This window comes from Nuphar pumila, chromosome 5 (assembly GCF_984573655.1).
Source record: "Nuphar pumila chromosome 5, dmNupPumi1.hap1.1, whole genome shotgun sequence".
Classification (NCBI taxonomy): domain Eukaryota; kingdom Viridiplantae; phylum Streptophyta; class Magnoliopsida; order Nymphaeales; family Nymphaeaceae; genus Nuphar; species Nuphar pumila.
Genome location: NC_143253.1, coordinates 103,840,992 through 103,864,200, shown reverse-complemented (window position 1 = coordinate 103,864,200; position 23,209 = coordinate 103,840,992). Strand labels below are relative to the sequence as shown.

The window sequence follows — 23,209 nt, the reverse complement described above, 5'->3', positions numbered from 1 at the left end:
AAATGTAAAACTGTACATATATGTATATATAATAATATTATATTCTATATATATATACATTTTTCATTTCTTTCTTTTCTGTAATTTTTTTCCTTTATTTTTTATTTTTTGTCTTTATGTCATCTAGTTCAGTTTGAACTAGAATGACTGTTGCTAGTCAAGTCCTGTCCAAACTTGACTAGCAATAGAGCTGTTGGACTGACACAGTCCAACAGCTCTTAATAGAGCTGTTGGACTGTGCCCAACAGCTCTATTGAGTCCTCTTTCAGCTGTGTATATAAAGGGGTGCAGCCCCTCTTGTATTTTACTCCAATGCTTCTTAAGCAATTGGTTTTTCATATCAATAAAGAATACATTTTTATTTTTATTTTGTTTCCAATTATACCCTTTTTAAGGGTTATGCTTTAGTGTCATTCTTGACACTTGCTCTTGTTAATCAAAGCTCGTGTTTCGAAGATCCCCATTTCATTTCAGTTACAAGCCAGGATCATTTGTTGTTGGCAGAATAGGGTATCAATATGAAGGTCAATGTCTCTGCTGATCAGTCAATGAAGTAACATGGTTCTTTCAATTCTATTTGCTCTGTCAATATTTTACTCAGGTGGGAGAAGCAAGGTTGCCAAACTATGAAGCGAAAGGGGGAAACGATACGGGAAGTGGAAGTGAGAAGTATCAGATTTGATATCTGGTACAGCATCTACAGGAAACAGAGAGAGAGAGAACACAATGGCTGGGGTGGCACTCAAATCGCACGACCTCCAAGCCCTAACCATTATATATATAAAGCAGATATACAACTATCCTTGTAATATCAGAGATATTACAAGGATGCCATTAATAAGAAATATACAGCATGTGTTTTATTAACATACCATGCGTATGGATCTGGATCCAGATCCATACGCAAGCTATATTTTAACACCCTCCCTCAAGTTGTACGTGATTTTGGATCATGTACAACTTGCTCTTTAATAGCCAAAATTGATGTCCTGTTAACCCTTTGGTAAACAAGTCTGCCACTTGATTTTTTGTTCGAGCATGACGTAGTTCTATCTCCTTCATCTCAACTTTCTGCCGTATGAAATGTTGATCAATCTCAATGTGCTTCGTTCTGCTATGCTGGATAGGATTACATGCAATGTTTATTGCGCTTTGATTGTCACATAGAAGAAAAGATTGAATAATTGTCTCCCCAAGATCACTCAATAAGTGTCTAATCCACGTGGTTTCTGCCGTGCCTGCAGCCATCAATCTGTATTCAGCCTCTGTACTCGATCGTGCCACTGCCTTTTGTTTTTTGCTGCTCCAGGACACTAAATTGTGTCCAATATATACACAATATCCAGAGACAGATCGTCTCTCATCTGAATCCTCTACCCAATCTGCGTCTGTATAAGTGATGAGTTCATGTCCTCTATGCAGATTATCGTTCTTGCAATAAACAAGTCTGTCTCCTATAGTTCCTTTTAAATAGCGTAGAATGCGCTTCACAGCTTCCATATGACCCTCCATTGGAGCATGCATAAACTGGGATACCTGATTGACAGCATAAACTATATCAGGTCCGGTAAAGGTCAAGTACTGTAACATTCCCACGAGACTTCTATACATTGTAGGGTTGACACAAAGATGACCATCTTCAAAGCTCAGCCTTTGATGTAATACACTAGGAGTACTGACTGGTTTGCAATTCGTCATCCCAGCTCTTTCCAGAAGATCAAGAGTGTACTTTTGTTGCATGAGTGTCAATGTGTCTTATTGTTTGTCAACTTCCACACCAAGAAAGTACCTCAACTCCCCTAAATCTTTCGTCTTGAAAGTTTTCATTAAAAACTGATTCACGTCTTGCACATGATTATCTGAACTCCCAGTGATCACAATGTCATCAACATATATAAGAAGTATAACAATGTCTGCCTTTTGGTAAATAAAGAGTGAGTGATCCAGAGAGCATCTTCTAAAACCATAACTCTAAATTTGCATAGAGAAACTTTCAAACCAGGAACGGGACGCCTGTTTCAACCCATACAGAGATTTCCTTAGTTTGCACACCCAGGCAGTAGGATCCTTCTCGGCATAACCAGAAGGTTGCTCCATATACACTTTTTCCTTTAAAATTTCATGCAAAAATGCATTTTTAACATCCATCTGGCTAAGGCTCCAACCTTGATCGACTGCTAGGGATATGATGACACGAATAGTACCCATTTTGACTACCGGACTAAAAGCTTCATCGTAGTCTTCACCATATTGTTGTGTAAATCCTCGAGCAACAAGTCGCGCCTTATATCTGTCAATACTTCCTTCAGGCTTATACTTTGTTTTATAAACCCATTTTGAGTTAACTACATTCTTTCCTTCTGGCCAAGGGACTATTTCCCAAGTCTAGCATTCATGAAGAGCTTCCATTTCTTCATTCATAGCTTCAGTCTAATGACGGGATTGAAAAGTTTGATTAAAACAAGTGGGTTCATCCTGTTTTGTGAGCTGAGACATAAACAACTGGAAATCAAGGGAGAAGGTCTCATAACTCACCCATCGTTGAATAGGATGGTTAATGCGTGACGGCCTTTGAGCCAAATCATTGGCGATGCTTTCCACATTCCTCGGCTCTGTATTTTTGTCCCGTCTAGTATATATTTGTCCAGAGAAGCGTTCTACTGGGGGTGGCTCAACTGGAGACTCAACTGGAGATAATTCAACATGCATTTGTGAGTCATTCAATTCCCTACTCAAGCTGAAGGAAGGACAATTTGTCTGACATGTTTCTCCTGTATTAGCAAAAAGATCTGCGCTCATCCATGGATCATATACTTCTAATTCTCGAGATGGCAACGCTGCAGAGTCATTAACCTGAAAATTTTGTTCGTCAAAAACAACATTTTTGGAGGTCCTAATACGTTTTGTAGTAGGGTCATAGCATCGATAACCTTTGTATTCATCTGCATACCCAACAAATCTGCACTTGACAGCCTTGTCCTGAAACTTATTTCGCAGAGATGAATCAACATGTACATAACATATACAACCAAAAACACGTAGCTCATCGTAAGAGGGATGTTGCCCGAATAAAGTATAATAGGGAGATTTCCGATCCAAAAATGCCATAGGAAGACGATTTATGATATGAACAGATGTGTGAAAAACTTCTGTCCAGAGAACGGGCACATTGCTATCATGTAACATGCTTATCGCGCTCTCGACAATATGCCTGTGTTTCCTCTCTGCAACACCATTTTGTTGAGAAGTATGAGGGCAAGAAACCTGTCGACTTATTCCTTTATCCCGAAAAAAGGCAATAAACTCATTCGATGAATACTCTCATCCACCATCACATTGTAAATGCACAATATCACAAGCAAACTTTGTTTTGACCATCAAATGGAATTCCCGAAATATTTGAAAAACTTCATGCTTGTGTTTTAAGAAATATATCCAAGTATAACGGGAATAGGAATCAATAAAGATAACATAGTAACGACTGCCAGAAAGAGAGGCAATAGGTATGGGTCCCCAAACATCAGAACAAATAATCTCAAATGGCCTTGAAGCTCTTTTATTTATAATATGAAAAGGAAGAACATGACTTTTGCAGAGTTCGCATGAAGAACATTTATTATTATTATCAGAAAATGAACATAAACTAGACTCTGGAAGGAGACCATCAGATACAAGATTTTCAACGAAACCTCGACTACAATGTCCCAAACGACTATGCCAAATATCTGGCTTATTACAATGAGATGAATTAAAAACTTCCAATGAAGAAAAAAACAAAGACTCTGAAGGAGAAGACACTGAAGAATGCTTGGACGACTTCAACTGGAGGACTGGGACTAAAGACGAAGACACTGAAGGAATCTCCTTGAAGACGTACATGTTTCCTTGTCGCTCCCCCTTAGCGAACGTCTCCTTCGTTTGTAGATCCTTAACATAAACAAAAGAGGGAGTAAATTCGACGGAAAAATTCATATCGTCAACAAGTTTAGCTACAGAAACAATGTTCTTTTTAATATTAGGAGCAAGAAGGACATTGGACAAGTGAAGTGAGGATTTTGACATAGGGATATGTGCATTGCCAGTATGACTAATGGAGTGATAAGTTCCATCTCCCGTAACTATACTACCTTTTTCAAAGTAAGGCAATAAGTGAGATAACTTACCCGCATTACCCGTAACATGTGTGGCGGCACCTGAATCAACATACCATTCGCCTTGTTCATTTTGCTTGATCGTCATCTGTGACAATGCTGATAACAAAAGTTGTTGCACATCTGTGGATGGCACTTTTGTGTCCACAGCAGTAGCTGATTTATTTTCAATTTTGTTTATTTTTCCTCTATTCTGTAGATTGAACCAACAATCAGCTTTCACATGTCCTCTTTTGTTACATAAGAAACAAGTGGGCACTCTCCTCTGATTCCTTGTATTAAAAAACCCTGAAATATTAGGTGTAGGCAAGATACCACGTCCTCCCTGCCCAAAACGTCTGCGGCCTCTGCCTCCTTGATGCCCGTCATTCCATCGTCCAAAACCTACAGAAGTGTCCATGGCCAAAACTGAATGAGGACGAGCTGATTCATTTCCTTTCATAATCATCTCATGCTAGAGAAGTTTCGCTTGGAGGTCGTCAAAAGTGAGCAAGTGAGGAAGGCATGATAAAGTTGTGGTAAACATGTCAAAATCAGGACCCAATCCATTGAGAAGTTGTTGAACTTTATCTTTATCTGCAATAGCACTTCCAACAACAGCCAATTGATCAGTAATACTCTTCAAGCGGCCTATGTATTCCATGATTGTCATGGAGCCTTTCTTCAAACTTTGAAATTCATTTTTTAAGAACCTAACTCGGGATTCTGATATTTGAGAGTAAGTTTGTGACAGCTTACTCCACAGATCCGCCGCAGTGCAATCATCTGAAAGAGTAACCAACACTTCTTGAGAGAGTGTTGACGTAATATAAGCAACCAAAGACTGATCCTGCTTCCTCCAAGTTGTATACTCTGGATTCTTAATGGAAATGGTAATTGTGTCACCCTTCTCATCCTTGGTTTCCTGCAAAATAAGCCGTGGTGGTATAGGAACTAAACCATCCAAATGTTCATCGAGATCCTGACTCTGTATAAAATGAAGGATTTGCCTTTTCCAGGTCAAAAAATTAGAATGAGTAAGTTTTTCTGTAACGAGCTGACTCAAGAAATTGGCAGAGGGACCGGATGACAAAGACGAAGAGTAATCCATATCAGTGGAATAATGAATAAGCAAACAAGATGAATGAAAAGAAATAAACAGATTTGAGATCACTTAATCAATCAATAAAACTGTAATAAGGCATATACCTGTACGACCAAAAGTGTTGCACAAAGAACACTAAAACAGCAATGAAAGAAAGGAAAGGAAACTTGTGGAATCAAAAACTGGTTTGAAATAAAAAAGGAGAACAGCAGTCGGTGATGTTTAGGAAAGAAAAAAAATGGAACCAACACAGACGATAGAGTAACAGAAAAGAAGGAACTTGGGATGAACACAGTCGATGAGCTGTTGTTCACGATCTGTTGTTCACGATGTTCTCGATGAACACAGTCGATAAACACGCTGTTCACGCTGAAAGGAAAAGAAAGGTACCAACTTTTAGAAGGGGAGATTTCAGAGGATGAGATTTTAAAGGTTGTTGTTCTCGATCTGCTGATTCAGAACTTCTTCACGCACAGGATGGCCACGCAGTGCTGCTGTTCACGATCTGCTGTTCACGCTGTTCTCGATGAACATGTTGTTCACGCTAAAAGGAGGTGGGTGTTGTTCACGATCTGCTATTTCAGAGCTTCTTCACGCACGCTGAGGGTGTTGTTCACGATCTGCTATTTCAGAGCTTCTTCACGCACGCTGTTGGCGTTGTTCACGATTTGCTATTTCAGGGCTTCTTCAGGCACGTTGTTCACGATCTGCTATTTCAGAGCTTCTTCACGCACAGGATGGCTAAGGCTTTGATACCATATCAAATTTAATATCTGGTACAGCATCTACAGGAAACAGAGAGAGAGAGAACACAATGGTTGGGGCGGCACTCAAATTGCACGACCTCCAAGCCCTAACCATTATATATATAAAGCAGATATACAACTATCCTTGTAATATCAGAGATATTACAAGGATGCCATTAATGAGAAATATACAGCATGTGTTTTATTAACATACCATGCGTATGGATCTGGATCCAGATCCATACGCAAGCTATATTTTAACAAGAAGTGCGGCATTTTAAAATTTATAGGAAGCAGGAAGCGAAGTATCAATTTGAAAGCGAAATATGAATAAAATATGAAGCAATATGGTAACTGAATAGGAATCGAACAAGAAACAAATAAAAACTAAAATCAAATTGATCATTCATATATTTTATGAATTTTCAGTAAAAGTTAAATGTTTGTTAAAATCTAACAATGAAAGTTACCAATTTAGCGAAAGTATATGAGAAGTGAATGGAAGCGTGAAAAAAAATACATGAAAAACATGAAAAAAAACGTGAGAAAAGCATATAGCAAGCATAGACCATGTGTGTGGGAAGCATAGAAGAAACGTGGGGGAATCGAGATTCCCATGAAGTTTTGGAAGCGAGGAGTATCACGCTTCCGAAGCGAGTTTTCGGGAAGTGTGCTTCCCACCAACCTAAGAAGCTTCCAGTAACTCTAGGGAGAAGCATGTCGTTGCTCTGTTGAGGTACCTGATCACTTCTTTGTTCTATCTCAACATAACAGTGCATATGCCGTAACATTTCCTGGACATGGTCAAACCTAAGTTCATTATTTGTTCTTTATATGATCTTGATCCTTTATTTTGTAATTACTTCTTTATATTTATTTCAATTTTTAACTTGGGATTATTTTTAATGGTTACTAATCATAATGGCATAGAATTTGCACTTAAGATGATATTATATATACGTTATTTCTTCAGATTAATAAATTGGAATGTAGACAATGAACAATTATATATATATATATAATGCATGGCCTTGTCCACCATCTTAGGACAAATTTCTCATGTTGTACTTCGCATGTCCTTGTCATGTTAGTATCTATTCCATGTGTATTTGACATAGATGACTAACTATCATAACCAGCTTAATTGAGTACAAACCTTAAAAAGATCTGCACATATGGGGACAGACTTAATTGTATACCATATTGCAGGTCTGGCTCAGAAGTACCCAAACCAGGGGCTGATCTTGGGCACTGCATGCCCAACCCAATTAGCTTAGTGGATCCATTTTAGTAAAACCTGATCAATTGACAGTAGGAAGAGGAAGCCAACTTTGATCAACTTGCAAAAAAAAGGATTTTGTTAGGCAGTGGATTATTTATTCAAAAATAATGGAAAAAGTGTGATCTCTTTGCATGTTTTGATTATTGCAAACATTAACTTGACAAAACCCGCTAAGGCATGGGGGAATTCTGAGATGATTGGTCTACCAACTCATCTATATGGTTGAAGGCATGGAAATTGTGGCAAAGATTGGTGGATTGAAGGGTTGGAATAAGCTTCTAATATTTTTCAAGGAAACAGGCCACAATGAAGCTATTTATCTTCATGTTTGTGACATCTGATCATGCATGCTTTCGTGGTTTGCATTATGTTGGTCTTAATTGGATAGGAGCACAATCATGTGGACTTCAAATCAAGGTTGCCAAACTAAGAAGCGGAAACAGGAAACGATACGGGAAGCGAAAGCGAAAAGCAATGCATTTTAAAATGTATAGGAAGTGGGAAGCGAGGAATAAAAAAGAACAATATAAGAATTGAATGAGAATCAAAATGGAACTCAAATAAAAACTAAAATAAAAGTGATTATTCTTAAATTTCATGATTTTTTAGTATAAGAATTAAATTTTTAACAAAATCTAAAAATGATGACTGCCAATTTAGAGAAAGCACATGGAAGTGAGTGAGAAGTATGAGAGTAAACACATAAAAAACATGAAAAAGTAGAGTGAGAGAACATATAAGAAGAATAGATGAAGTGTGTGGAAAGCATAGGAGAAGTGTGGGAGAATCGAGATTCTCATCAAGTTTCGGAAGCTAGGAGAATTGCGCTTCCAAAGCGAGTTTCCGGGAAGCGGGCTTCCCACTTATCTAAGAAGCTTCCGGTAACTCTGCTTCAAACTGTAACCGGTCTCTTTATCTAATTCTCCAATTCCCTTATCATCCAGTGACTTGGCATCATCTGCCCTAATTTTTTGTGCTACTTGTCTTCAATGATGTTTATTCCTTTGGTTTTGGAACAAAAAGCAATGAAAGGATAACTGTAATCTGGCAATATTGATTATCAAGCCAATTTTGCAGGATGAAGCTGAACTGGGAACACTCACCATAAGCAGGAGGATTTGCAATGATCACTTGAGCTCTAAAAGGAGCACCGGAATCAAGATCAGGCTCTGTGCATGCTGGAAGGAGTGAATCTACAATAGCTCTAATTTGCTTCCGTTGAAGGGATATATCTGCGGGCCCAGATGGCAAAAAGCCCTTATTTCTTGCTATATCTGAAAATATTTAACATTAGCACCTATTGAATCAGATAGTATATGAAAAATCATACCAGCCACATCAATGTGAAAACCATGCACAAAGAATCAATGTACATGAGACCACTTACATCCTGCCAGAATTCGTGCATCACCACCCAAGGGGTAAAAGTCAATGTCAGCTGATTTCACAAAGGTTCTGAAGTTAGCATGAGTTGCTAATCTAACATGATGGCCAAACTCCTGCAGTAAGATCATTTGGGAACTTCTTTTACAAATCATAAAAAATGAATACATCAAATGAAATTATAAGCATATAAAGGTATGGATGAAACAGTTACTTCTTTGAGAAAATAAATACGATGAAATATCTGTGTTAGTCATTGATCTAATAATGAATTTTGTATCTGCTATTTGAAAAGAACAAATGCTTAATGTACACCATCAAATCATCAGTGAGGGTTGATATCAGCAACATAGGTAAATGTCCTGCATTAGATTGTAGGGCCATAGACACAAACAAGGATTTATTTCTAACATTATACCAAAATAAGGATTCTTTTTAGCACCTTGCAAAAATGAGGATTCCTTCCAATCCATTTTGGGATTTAATAGCTTGATCAAATGAATTGCTCCATTAGTAAAATAAATACGAAATAACTCCATCAGAAAAAGGATTATGTCACACCTATTCTGGTTTGTATCATATAACATTGGCCTGTTTAGCACTACATGGTAGTATAGCCCCTTCTCCGATATTGTCAGAATCAGTTTCTCACGGATTCTTCATAGGTGGATTTTGTTTTCCACAAATATGACTGCATTAACATTATTCACCATTCCCCATTTCCAGATTGCACAAGACATGAGTTTCTCAACTTCACCTCAAATCAAACAAGATATTTCAAAATCACCTTGCGTTTGTAGGAAACAATTGGAAGCCTTTCTTTCTCTAAAGTGGTGTTCTAAGGAAGTAGACCTACAAGTTGAAGGGAAGAGATGGGAAACTTCATGGATTTGCATACTGTGGACATGATGTTACATGTGCATCACCCAAACGGTGTAAGGTAGGAGACAAATTTAGTACTATTATTATTTTTTGCTAGTAGTGGACATAGTAGTGTTTATAGGAAACAATTGGAAGACTCTCTTAACAATGGTGCTCTAAGGAAGTAGACCAACAAGTTGAAGGGAAGAGATAGGAAACTTCATGGATTTGCATACTGCAGAGTGCAAACATAATGTTGTCCATCCTGCAAACTGTGTAAGGTAGGGAACAAATTTAGTAGTTTTATTATTTATTGCTACTACTAGGCATAGTGGTGTTTTCATGTGTTATTTATTGTTCAATGCTCAATACAGATTAGCCATGTTCTATAATTAATTTTGTTTGCAATGTACTTTTTCCTCTTTTTCTGTGGTAAAAAAAAAATTCTTAAGTTTTTCTGAGTACCCTTCTTTTGTTAATTTCTTAATTATCACATCACAATTCTTTTAGGATATGATACAATATGACAGAATATGATCTTTCATATCATAGTTGATAACTAGACACCATCTTGACATGGGGATGGATCCTCAATAAAATATGTAACGATATTTTTTCCTAAAAGTGAGATAACTGGCACATACTGCAACATATCTCTTTTCTTTTTACCTATACAACAATGCAACATGGATGTTTTTAGTTTAGGACTCAGAGGTACTTACTGTTGGAACGTGGATCTGGATAGTGTCATGGATCATGGACCTGGATCCAGTCCCATGACCTATAAGCAGTGAGCTTTCTTGGAGGCCAAGGCCATGGATCTTGGAAAAGCCAAAGAACATGCACCATATTTTTTGCAAGAGCTAAAATAGGGGAGCTAGACATGCATTGGTTATCTATACACCATAGGAACACCAAGAGCTTGTGGAAGACCGTGCAACCTGGATCCCATGGACATGTTTAGGCTAGGATTACTTGGAGACCAAGTCAAGGGGCCCTATAAAAAGAGTGATGCCTTGCTTCTTGCCTCTTATACTGCACATGGTTTAACAAATAGAAGTGTGACGATTCTTGACATTCAACACTTATTGTCCTTGATTTTCTTACAGTGGCATTTTGGCACAGGTCCATTTCTAAGTTTACATGCTTATTAGAATTCAGACTTCACAGTAAATGAAATCTTTTGTCTTTATAAGAAGAAAATCCTCTTAAAGCATAACACATGTGAATTCAGCTCCGGACTGATTCACTATTTCAAGCAAGTTGTGAAAGCAGGAATGTTGTGTTATCTGCATCAATGCGACCAACTCAAAGAAAATAATGGAAATTTAATCAAATGCAGATAATTTATACACAACATGGAAGCATTAAAAGTGAATGAACTTCGAAAAACAGATTGATCATGAGGTTATTATCACAAATATTCCATAGGCATACAAAAAAGGTCAGGAAATCAAGCAAGGTTAATGGACCTGAAGGCGCTTTGCAATAGCAACAAAAGGCTGCACATCTCCTCTGGTTCCAACAACAAGCATTGCAATCCTCAGTGGTGGAATTGACTTACAGAATTCAATTGCTTTCTCTCCAACATCAATGGCCGTGACATCAACAGTGTCGAACTGTAGTAATTCAGATGCCACAGATTCATTTTTGGTAACATCAACCTCCACTGTTCCATCCTTCTGAACTTTGACAAGCTCAATTATCTTCTTCTGATAACCACAATAGGCAGGATTTAGCTAGCAATGCAAGCACGCACGCACACACACACACACAGTCACACTTATACTTTATTCGTGACTTGTTAGGCAGTCATTGAAAGACCAGCTGAAATTGTTGACTGTGCAGTTTGAAGCTTTTGTTTGATATGACATCATCAGAGGTTTTTGGTTTGATACAAGACCATCATAAATGCACACATGCATGCACATATACATGTAGACAACTTATTCGTGATTTTGTTAATAGTCACTGAAAGACTAGCCAAAATTGTTACCCTTTAACAGCCAACAGTTTATCAATTACTAAGTAGAAAAGCTAATACAAAAGCATCATCACAAACAGTTTGAAGTTTTTATGGTATCAATATGAACATATATTGCAGTTTGAAGTTTTGGGCTTGGTACAGAGCCATCAACCAGTATGTCACTACCTGAAACCATAAACCAGCATGACAATGCCTTTGAATATTTAAAGCTTCAGCAACAGGAAAAGAAAGCAAAAGAAATGCATTTCAGAGACTAGACTAGTGCATGAGGAAAACTATATTGCTTATACTGAAAAAATATTGTCACTGTTGTCAATAATCAGAAGACATACAAGAATGCCTGAAAATGGCATAAGATGTTTATATTGGAATCCCTAATCTAGCTCTTGGTTTTTCTTCTTCAAGCCTAATGCCAGTTAACCTCACACACACATGTGCATGGGCAGAGAGAGAGAGAGGTAAGAATACATATACCTACACAAGAAACTCTTATGCCTACCTTTTCACGTTCTAGTAGTCTGTCCAATCTCAATTCAAGCTTTTGACTTTCCCTCCTCTCTGTCTTAGACCGGTATAGAGCAAAGTCACGACCTTCATTAAGTAGTTTCTTGAAAGCACTATAGCTCATTGGAGGAGTTTCACAGTGCTTCAAACCTGGAAAAGAATAATATCAAAATTAATGTTATACTGTAATTTCCATAAATATCACTACATCCCACAAGGGCTCTGGGTTACTGGCAGGGTGACCATGATTTGTCACCATACATGGGATGACCACAGTTTGGAACCCATGTGGGGTGTCCCTTGCCGCAAGGTCAAAGCTGGGTGTACTCCCCGATGGACGGGGGGACCTCAAGGGTTCTACCAGTAGCGTTTGGTTTTCCTCTTAGCTTAGCCCAAAAGGGGAAAAAAAGTTTCCTTGCTCTTCACCCCCTGTATACTGACGATGGGTTTACTCTTTGAATTCAAAAGTTCAATATCACCATACAACAAACAAAACATGTTGCTCAGTATTAATCGGCGTTACCGAATTAAATGCAATAGATACTGAAAATTTAAAAATGAAAAGGAAACCAAATAATTCAAGCATAATAACAAACACTATGGACATTTACTTGAATTGCATCAAGTACTGAGAGCAGGTTGCAACTTGAAGCTGATGGCTCATAGAGAATGGCATTTTATGATGATACCTCATACACATAATAAAAGAAAGATAGGGTATTGATGGACACCAAAAAGGGGTGAAGCTGGTTCTATGAGAAGAGCAACTGGGACAAGCACGTTAAGCTGGCCACGGCAAGATATTGGTGCCCGACTGGCAAAGGATTAGGCCTAAAACGAGAATCAGTTTCTTCACACCAAGAATTAACTCTGTCCTGTGACTAGCTTGTTTTTTGAAAACATTAAACAGTAGTATTCTTAACAATGAAAGGTTCAGAAAGATGCATGTAAAGATTGATGATCAGAAAAAACAAATTTGTCATGAAAATAACCAACCAAAACGAAGTGGGATTTGGATCCCATTTTATCACAAACAAAAAGGAAAATCCACTTTCAAATTCTTAACAAACACAAAGAAATTCCCTGTTCAGTCAAATGTATTATTTTGAAGATGTAATGTGTTTTCTCTTCATTATTGAAAAAAACTTATCATCTTTCCTTTCATGACAATTTGATTTTTCTGGTTTTAAATTGTTTACCCTTTCTTGATCCTCTGTTTTTCCTTGGTTAATTCTTTAAAGAAATAAAATGATCATTCAAACTCTGTAATTTGCTCATTATCTTCTCAACTCAGGCTCTCAGTAGAGACAAGCATAGAAAAAATGACTTGCTACAGAAAGTTTAAAGAAAGAACGACAAAGCTACGAAACGCATACGCAATGAGCAACAACTTACTTCCCGGTGATGAGCGTCGTCTAGATGAATTCAGCTCATTTGAAGAGCCGAGCGACCGGTCGCCAGACATTCCAAAGGATCGCGCCGACTCTCGATCGGATACAAAACCACCCCCAATTTTGGAGCGACCATCACCTAGCTCACTCGATTCTTCACTCAATGCAGCCATTCCATTTCCTCTCCCTTGCACAGAAACTCCCCCGCCTTCCGCATCCGTCGGAACGCTTCAATTCCTACTTCCAGAACTCGTTTCTGCAGCTGAATTATTCCAAATGACTTTGAATCCCTGCCGATTGGAAGAGAAAACAATTGCTTCTCATCGAAAACCCACTCTTCAACAGATCAAATCTTCACGACATTGCGAAGATTGAGGCCTCGGTCTAGGGAGAAATTTGAGACCCTAACCCTAATTCTTGTTTCTAAACTTTATTGCTTCTCCCGCCGTTCCCTCTACCTACAAGTCAAAACGTCACTGGGCGAGTTTCGAACCAAAGTATCCACACAAAAATGGAGAAAAAAAAACAGATGTAAAATAATAAATGAAATACCGGAAAAGCTAATAATTCATCAAAATACGGTAAAAAAATCTATCCAAGTTAAAGCCAATATCTTTTACTAAAGAAATTTAATCGTTGAAATTTTTCCACTAAAACACCAAAAAAAAAAATAACATTTCGAAGATCCAGACGGCACGAAAAATGCCACGAAAACCATCCAAAAAATGTAGAAGAATTCTACAAAATGAAACGCAGTGAAAAATGTACCTCGAGAGATCGAGAAAAACTGTTTTTTCCCTTCCAAGAGAGCATCTAAGTATCAACGACTATTTGTTTTTTTCGTGAACCTCAATCAAACAGTTCGGATACGTAACGTATCGCCTCGGAATGGAAGAAAGAATATTCAACTAAAATCAAGCAGTAATTGCCAAAAAAAAGTGTAAAAATGCTCCATCAAATTCATGAAAACACGAAAACTTAACAAAAAAATAAAGAAAAGTAACTACCGTTCCTTCCTCAATAGGAAACAGAAAATGTTTAGAGGAAGAGAGAGAGTGAGAGAGAAACACCCAAAGAACAAGCCTCACTGCCATTTTATAAAGTAACGGAAAATTTTGGTATCGAAAAGAAAATAATTAAGATGCTTTATTGAGCAAAAATTTGGATCTTTTCACGTGGCAGCAGTACATTTCAGGATTTATCTTTCAAATCACTACTGAATTAAGCTTTACCTTGTCGAAAAAATAAAATGACTATAGTGCTCTTTGAATCCATATTCCAAAGAATAAAGAATAAATACTGTAAATGTATTTGGCGGATAGCCACCGCTTTCCATGCATTTTTTAAAGGGGAGATGACAGAAGGATCCAACTTCTCTTCGCTCTTTAAAGCATGGCGTGACTGGTAGGGGTGTCAATGGTTCTAGTTTGACCGGACCCGACCTGTACCACACCCAATAAGGTTGGTGATAAATAAGAAGACTCGACTAGAATCTGGATCAGACCTGAACAGTCCGATTAATATATGGATCCGGATATGGTTTGTAAAATTTTATACCAGACTTGGGCACGACCCAAGTTCCAATTAAGATCCACAATTTTTCAATGTAAAAATACTAAAAAATATTATTTTACCGGGTATGGTCCGGATCTGATTTATGTAATTATTACAGGATCCGAGTATGGTTTCTCTTATAGTGGGTCCAATTAGACTCGAATCTAGACCGGACACAATCATCTCAAATCAAGTTTGGGTCTGGTTTCACCTGAGTCTGAACCAAACCCGACCCATTGACACCACTATTGACCAGTAGTCCGTACCTATTTGTGTCTTCAAGTGACACCCATCTACCTTTTTTGTTAGTCTTTTTTCTTGTTCCCAACAACCCCAAAAAGTATAGAGCATGTTATGACAGGGTAGCCTGCTTTCATCTTGTGACTGACGACATCGAACCAACATTTAGTCTAAGGGGTTTGACGTTGTGGGAGAGAGCCTGGGTTCCATTTTCACTAGCGTCAGCTCCTTGCACTTGCATATAAGAAAGGGAAGGAGCATTATGTTCTTCTTGTCCTTTGCTCGTGCCAAAGCAAGGCATTCTAGCATCGTAATTTGAGCTGTTGATTTCCAAGCCTTAAAAGATAATGCTTATGCATCATAATCGGATGATCTGAAAGATAGTTTTAATAAAATCAATCATGTAGATTGCATTAGTATGCTAAGAAAACAGGTTATTGTAGACATATTTATCATCGTCCATATATGATTTATGGTAGCCAATAGCATAAACAATGATAAATATTATCACCTGCATCGTTGGCCCTTTAGCGTCATTTATATTACTATTTTTTATGATATTTATATATTATCGTATATCTAAAAATAAATTCGATGATATGATATAGTCGGTATAAAACAGTCGGCTCTAGAATGTCATCGATAATAATAATTAAAGGCGGCAATATTTATCGTCGGTTATATTTCATGCAAATTTGCATAGAACTTTCGCATAATTTGATGAAAATTCACAAAATTAGAAAAAAAATAGCATAGAATCATGCAAATTTACATAGAAATTCTGCATAGTTTGATGAAAATTCACTCAATTAGAAGGAAAAGTGCATGGAATTGTACAAATTTGCATAAAATTTTTGCATAGTTCGATAAAAATCCACTCAATTAGAAGGAAAACCGCATGTAATCGTATAAATTTACATAAAGCTTCAGCATTGTTTGATGAAAAATTATTAAAAAAAAATCGCATGAAATCGTACGAATTTACATAAAACTTTCACATAGTTTGATGAAAAATCACTCAATTAAAAGGAAATGTATATAGAATCGTGCGAATTTTTATCAATAAAAAGAATGATGCTAAAAGTAAAGAAATTTGAAGCAAAAACTTATGAGCGCCGAGTGATTTGAGTTTCTCTTTTTTCTCAATAGGCAAAATGTGTTCACCTACTTTAAGATAATGGTTTATGATCTCTAGTTATTCCTAGTAATGGTGCAAGGACTCCTAGAAACACATGAAAGAGAAACTTTAATATTAAGCAATAGATAAATTTGTCAAAATAACAAGTGACGACAATATAATACCCTATTTACAAGAATGATACAATATAAACAAAATATTCTACAAAGAATGCATGGATATAACACTGTAAAGATGTTTTTATCTCTTTTCTCATAAACTATAAAACTCTAATGCTCTTTATGCAAGTGTGCTAGCATTTAAAAAAAAACTTACCATGGCATTTTTGCTCATAACTCCAAACTTTATGGAAAAAAATTAATAAATCTAGTAAATGTTGTCTTACACACCGAGTAGATTTTTTTCTTCTTCTCTTCCTCGCTAACTGACCCCAAGATTCATACAAAAAATAAGAACAAAAAAAAAGTCTATTATTCAGGGCAAGAAATCAAAGAAACTAAAAAAGGAAGAGGGTAAGAAGAATGAAAAGATGATACCTTCTAAAGACGACAACTAGGGTTTTGATGTAGGTGGCGATTATCTCGTCCTCAGAGGGCTTTGAGTTTTCTGGGGAACTCCATGAAGATGACTCAGTGCTCTTAGTAGCATCTGTTGAAGTGGATGGTTTCCTTGGGCAGCCTATTGTTTTACTTTGGTAAAGGATCATTCAATGGTGAGTATGCATCGGAGGAGAGCGAACATAAAAAAGAAAAGAGGGAAAAGAAGAAAGAAAAAAGGAAGAAAGAAGTGGGAAGAACGAAATTTAAGAAAAAAAAAAGGAAGAGAATGAAAAGAAGGGAGCCCTCCCGCGAAAAGATTTAGGGAAAAAAAAATTTAACATCAACAACGATATTTATCGTCAGTTCTTTATTAAGGGTGACAATAATTATTGTTGTATTAAATTCATATAAATGATAATAATTATCGTCAGTTTTTTATTAATAATGATGATGATAATTATTATCGATTTTAAATATATTAACAACGATAAGTATCATCAATTTTAGATTAAACTAGTTAATCCACATATTGATGATGATAATTATCATTGATTTTATATTAATATTAATGATAACACTTATCATCAGTTTTATATATATTGACGATGATAATTATCGTCAGATTTATATTAAGCTAGTTAATCAACATATTAATGATGATAATTATCATTAATTTTAGATTAATAATGATGATAATTATCGTTAGTTTTAGATTAACACTAACGATGGTCCAAATCATTGGTTTTGCAAATCTAACTTGCAAATGCATTCAACATGGTCCATTTGCTCATAATCGACTATTGGATCATCGTAATCAGATCAAGAAATGTGACTTTTTATGTTTGCATGTTTATAAAATTTTTGAGCCGTTGATTTTTAAGCCTTAAAAGTTTCTTCCTATACATTGTAATCAGATGATACAATAGTTGGTTTCTATAAAACCATGCATCTAGATCCTATCCCATGATTACAAAAATTCTGAGTTGTTGATTTTCAAGCTTTAAAGTATTCTTCGTATACATTGTAATCGAATGATCAAAGAGTTCGTTTCTATAAAACCATGTATCTGGATCACATCCATACAGTAAAATTTTAGAAAAAATAAAAATAAAAAAACTATAAAAATCTCAGTTCATACAGTTTACATATGGACAACGGTAATTATAGTCGTCAATAGATTATAAATAATCAGTATATCGATGATAATAATTATTAATAAAGTAAAAATATTCAACATATTTAGATGATAATTTGTATCGTCAATATGTTGATTATTTGTAATCTATCGACAACATATTGACAATAATAATTATTATCGTCAATAGATTACAAATAATAGCTTATGGACGATGATAATTATCATACCAATATGTTGATGATTTATAATTTATTGACAGCATATTGACAACGATAATTATTATTGCCATTATAGTAATCATGTATAATTTATTGATAGCATATTGGCGATGATCATTATCATTAATTGATATCAAATAATATGAACTTTGAGAAAACACAAAAAAAACCATAAAATTCTTGGTTCACATATTTTCAGTTAAACATATAAGCCTCTCTAGTGTGTGTATGATTAGGTCAACCAGTGCAGATTAACAAACAATTTAAGAAAGTTATACAGCACGTGCTTTTTGCTTTAATCTGAGCTGGAGACGTGCCTGCCGTTCTTTTGTTTATTATAAAACAAGCTTTGGATTGAACCCTTTGACGACAAATTTGGTGTTTTTTTATAAGCAAGCTGGGGTTTGGCAGACCCTTCCCAGTTATACAACCATACCATTGGATTCGAACTTACAATGTCCCAACGCAAGGTGACGTACACTCAGTGCTCCTGCCAGACAAGGGGACCCCCTTTCCCCCCTTGGTAACAAATTTGGTTTTTTATTGTAACGTGGGCAACTGGTTTTTAGATTATTTTAAAAACTTTTTAAAATTTAAACATTAAAATATTCCCATGTTAATGGATGTTGTTTTATTAAATCAAACTGTGCAGATTTCATTTTTTTTTTTTTATAGGCAAGCAAATTGTTTGAACCTGCAACGTCCAACCACAAGGAGACATGCATTGACAGCTCCTACCAACCACGTGGAGCCGGTATACAGATCACATTTGGTAGGCATAATTCATAAAAAACAATGAAAAACTAAATGTAGTCATATTATATTCAAGCTGATTAAAACCAACTGGTCTCTGTGGCGAAAAAAGATGCACTCATGGGTTTTGCTACATGTATTGTACCTTCAAGAGTGCATTCATATACCACAAATAAGCAAAGCCCATCTGATCATCTCAGTGATGTGGGCAATGGATTTCCTACACGGTACCAAGATGGCTGTCGCGTAAGGGGGTGTTTGAATAGCAGGACACCACGTCCTGTCCTGTACTGTGTGCTGACGTTTCAGGATTCGCTGTCCTGCTGCGTCAACGCACCATAAAAAAAGAGAATTTTATTTTATATTAATGTCCGTTCTTGTGGGGGACACGGAACAGTGGCGGACGATGTTTCCACATCCGTGGGACGCACCAAACGGTACTTGACAATGTCAATAATTAATCGGCAAAGGAATTGTCAAACAGTGCTAATCTCAAAGGCTTGTCATCTGCAGATCTAGGGGTGTCAACGGATTATCCAACCTGAATCTGAATCCTATTAGTAATCTGCAGATTCGGATTCAGTATAAAGATTCCATGGATTCGAATCCGATGGATATCCGGTTCTGATTTCATGTATTTTTTCGGATTTGGTATTATCTTTTTCTCATCCAAATCCAAGTCCGATTAACCAATATCTGATTAATCGTATTTGGGATTGAGTCTATTGACTACATCTAACACAAATCCGAACCGTTTACGTCCCTACATGCTCTAAAATACTGGACAGTTTGTTTAGTTACATGCCACTGCATAACAAGATTCCCTTGGAGAGCATTTGTTTCATCCCAAAACATGAGAAAGAGGCCCTATTTCATACGAAAGGGGGCTCTTTCTCACAGATACTGAAATGACGGCCCGTAAAATTTATTTGGTGGGTCCCACAATCTTTCATAGGAAACACCAATGAAGGCAGCTAGCGTCACACCTAGAGCCAGTTTGTTTCACGCAGTCAATTTTTCATGGGAAAATACTGAGTTGACATCCTTTTCCTCATTTTTCTACTATGGTGAAACAAACATCCAAGCATCATGGTGATGAAAAAGTGACATGCTGATGGGAATGGGGTCTGATTGTTTCATTCAGTTATTTTTTCATAAGAAAATACTGAGTTGACATCTTTTTCCTCCCTTTTCTACTGTTGTGAAACAAACATCCAAGCATCATGGTGAAAAAGTGACATGCTGGCACAATCAAGACCTCGTTTTTTTCCACCACCTTCCTCTTTTCACATGAAAAGTCCTTCACACCACTTATCATATGAAGAAGGAACTCTCATGAAAAGGCCATGCAAGAAATTGGCATGGCTTCCAATAAAAGGGTGTTCCCTTCTATGATAACGAAATAAACAGGCCGCTAGTATACTCAACCTGAATCCTAACCCTAGTCATGGTGGTAATCTAAAGTATTCCATGTTAGTATACACAACTAAGTGACAGCCTTGAATGCTAAAGAATTCTTGTGACTAGTTATATGTAATTCTTGTCATAACATACCAAAGAGCAGAGAGAACACTGGCAGGTCTAGTGGCTTCTCTGGTAGTCCCACCATGACAAGCTTCCCATTGTTCTTCAATAGACCAATTAGTGGGGCCAGAGGATGAACGGCCGAGACAGTATCTATGATGTAATCCATGGTTGATGCAGCATCCTATCAAATGAAACCAAATGAGAAATCAAATTAGTCCCATGAAGCTTATGTACAAAATAGCCAGACCTAGCCTCTGTCCAAGTAAGCCTTGGACCCCACCCAACCTCATGTGAAAAAATCAGGTGCAATATGATTGCACAAATATTTGTGCATTAAGCACCTGATCACCCTCCATCTTGACAGGGCCTGTCAGTTGTGGGGCTCAAGGCCTGATGGAGGGCAATTCAATGTACAAATATTTGTGCAATCATATTGCACCCGATCCGGACTCCAACCTCATAAGCCTGTTGGACACAGTATGCAAGGATCGTATCCTCTGACATCATGTGTGAGAGGACCTTTGTTGATCTTAGCTATCCAACTGGTGCATTTGGAGGGCTAGGATTAGTCTACATCCAGGTGAGAATGTGGAGTAATCCCAACCATTGGTTGGACGACGGGGATTCAGCGGAAGATCGATCCCATCACGAGTCAGATGATGAATTTCGTTCTCATGTAGGTTGATCATATCAAATTGGGCAATGAAAAGTATCCTTGTCCTTCATTCTTGACATAGCCATAGCCAAGACATTCTGTATCACTTAGTACACCAGGATCTCAAGGTGAAGCCCATTACAACACTTAGAGAAGGCGAAGAGGTATTATATAAAGTAAAACAAAGTGAAAAACTTGACTGACCAAAACAAAAACTATGTAACATTAAAAGCCAAATTGAACTCCACTACATCAGATATAGTTAGCATGGGATACAAATTTGGATTCGGACCTGCCACATAAAATTCAGATTCTAATATCAATCCATGATTCAGCCCATACTTGTTTGTACCCACTACATCAAGGAACTCATAGCACATACAACCTCAGTGACAAATATGGCAACATTTATGAAAATCTCATGATAATATCACGAGAAATTGCCCGAAAGTTTCAAATGGGATTTTTAAAATATCGCAAGATTTATAAAAAAAACATAAATACCATAATTTAAATGCGATATTTAAGTTTTAAATGGCTATTTATCATGAAAAAACCATGTGTTTATTTTTAAATAATGTTTGTTAATATTTTCTTATAATTTTTTTATATTGTTTTAGTTATTTTTTATTGCCGAGATTTTGTGGAAAAAAATGCAAGATCTATGAATTTTTTTCAAATTCTTGCGAGTTTTTTGAAAAACGATATTTTGCTGTTTTTAACTTTTGTCAGTAAGCATACAACAAACTCACAAAATCTTAAAACGGATAGCATCCTATCGCTGGTTTGTCCCATAAGTAAATGCAAAACACATATATCACCTAAAAACTAAAAAAAAAAGAAGCAAAAGATTATGACCACCAATAAGGAATAAGAAATAACATTGCAAGGACACGCCATTGCTCTGTTGAAATGCCACCTGGCAATCTCTAACTGGACAAGGAGTTTGCCAGGTACCGATAACAAATCGGTACTTGACATCGGATATGGACAGCCGATCCATATATAGCAGTGTTAATGTAGTCCATGTTGATAACCTCCACATGGGCTGTTATGTTGTGCTTGCCACAGAAATCCATCATCTCCTCTGTCTCCCCTTCATTCCCCCCAATCACACTTCCTCCCTTTCACACACAAAAAAAAAGGTACAAAGATGTCAGTTATTAGTTGGAACCATTCGGATTCTAGTGGACCCAATTTTTTCATGCAAACTTAGTAACACTGACCAACATGACCATTGGAATTTCCCTAACTTGATTCTCAGTCCCATGGTAGTTTGCATTCCTACCAATTCCAAGAACCAAAAGAAGCTATAAATGAGCCGTGGGAGTTATCAAGTGTATTGGATCAGAAGCAAATCCGGATCCACAAGTCAATGAAAGAGAGAAGAAAAATGCCAAGAAGGCAACAACCAAAGATGGCATCAATCGTGGGATTGCTAATAAGGATTACAGCAATGACAGTCAAGGCAAATCCAGCCACAGCTCATTCAAATCTTCCAAGATTTGTAAATCATCTTATTTGAAAAAATAGTAGATAAGGATGATAGGAATCAATTGGCAGTACATCATGGTGATGATATGAATGAAATGAGAACAGATCATGCTCTGTCAGCTGCTATGTATATCTGTAAAATTTGAGACTGCACATAGTGAAATCTCCTACCTATCGATCGGAGCAAGTAAACTAAATTAGGCTGGGTAATCTAAATTAGGGTGGGCATAAACTCAAAGTAAAAAAAGTAAATACTAACAAACTATAATAATTAATGACATTGAAAAAAAAAATCAAAACTCTAACCTGTAAAAAAACCCTCGTATTCTAACCAAAATAAAATTAAGCAATATTTATGGATTCATGATTAATGATAATTAGAAAAAAAATACAAAAAATCTTAAAATCATAAATAAGCATTTATGTCATTCTAAAAAAACTAAATCAAAATCCTAATTTCTACAAACATAAGAGATTATCCATTTATGCTAATTGATAAAAAACCATAATATTCTAACCAAAAACAAATCAGACAATATTCATGGATTCATGCATAATGGTAAT

At 36.6% G+C, this 23,209-nt stretch overlaps 1 protein-coding gene across 1 annotated transcript in view; it reads right to left on the bottom strand.

The window, feature by feature from the left end:
- Positions 1-13,878, bottom strand: part of LOC149837987 (sterol 3-beta-glucosyltransferase UGT80B1-like) — a 52,532-nt gene extending 38,654 nt beyond the window's left edge. The window contains exons 1-5 of the mRNA XM_090006304.1: positions 13,394-13,878; positions 11,994-12,148; positions 10,980-11,219; positions 8,651-8,762; positions 8,367-8,537 (exon numbers count right to left, since the gene is read on the bottom strand). Of these exons, the coding sequence (XP_089862430.1) occupies positions 8,367-8,537; positions 8,651-8,762; positions 10,980-11,219; positions 11,994-12,148; positions 13,394-13,562 (847 nt within the window). The 5' untranslated portion in view covers positions 13,563-13,878. The remainder of the gene's footprint in view (positions 1-8,366; positions 8,538-8,650; positions 8,763-10,979; positions 11,220-11,993; positions 12,149-13,393) is intronic.
- Between the last annotated feature and the right edge of the window lie 9,331 nt (positions 13,879-23,209).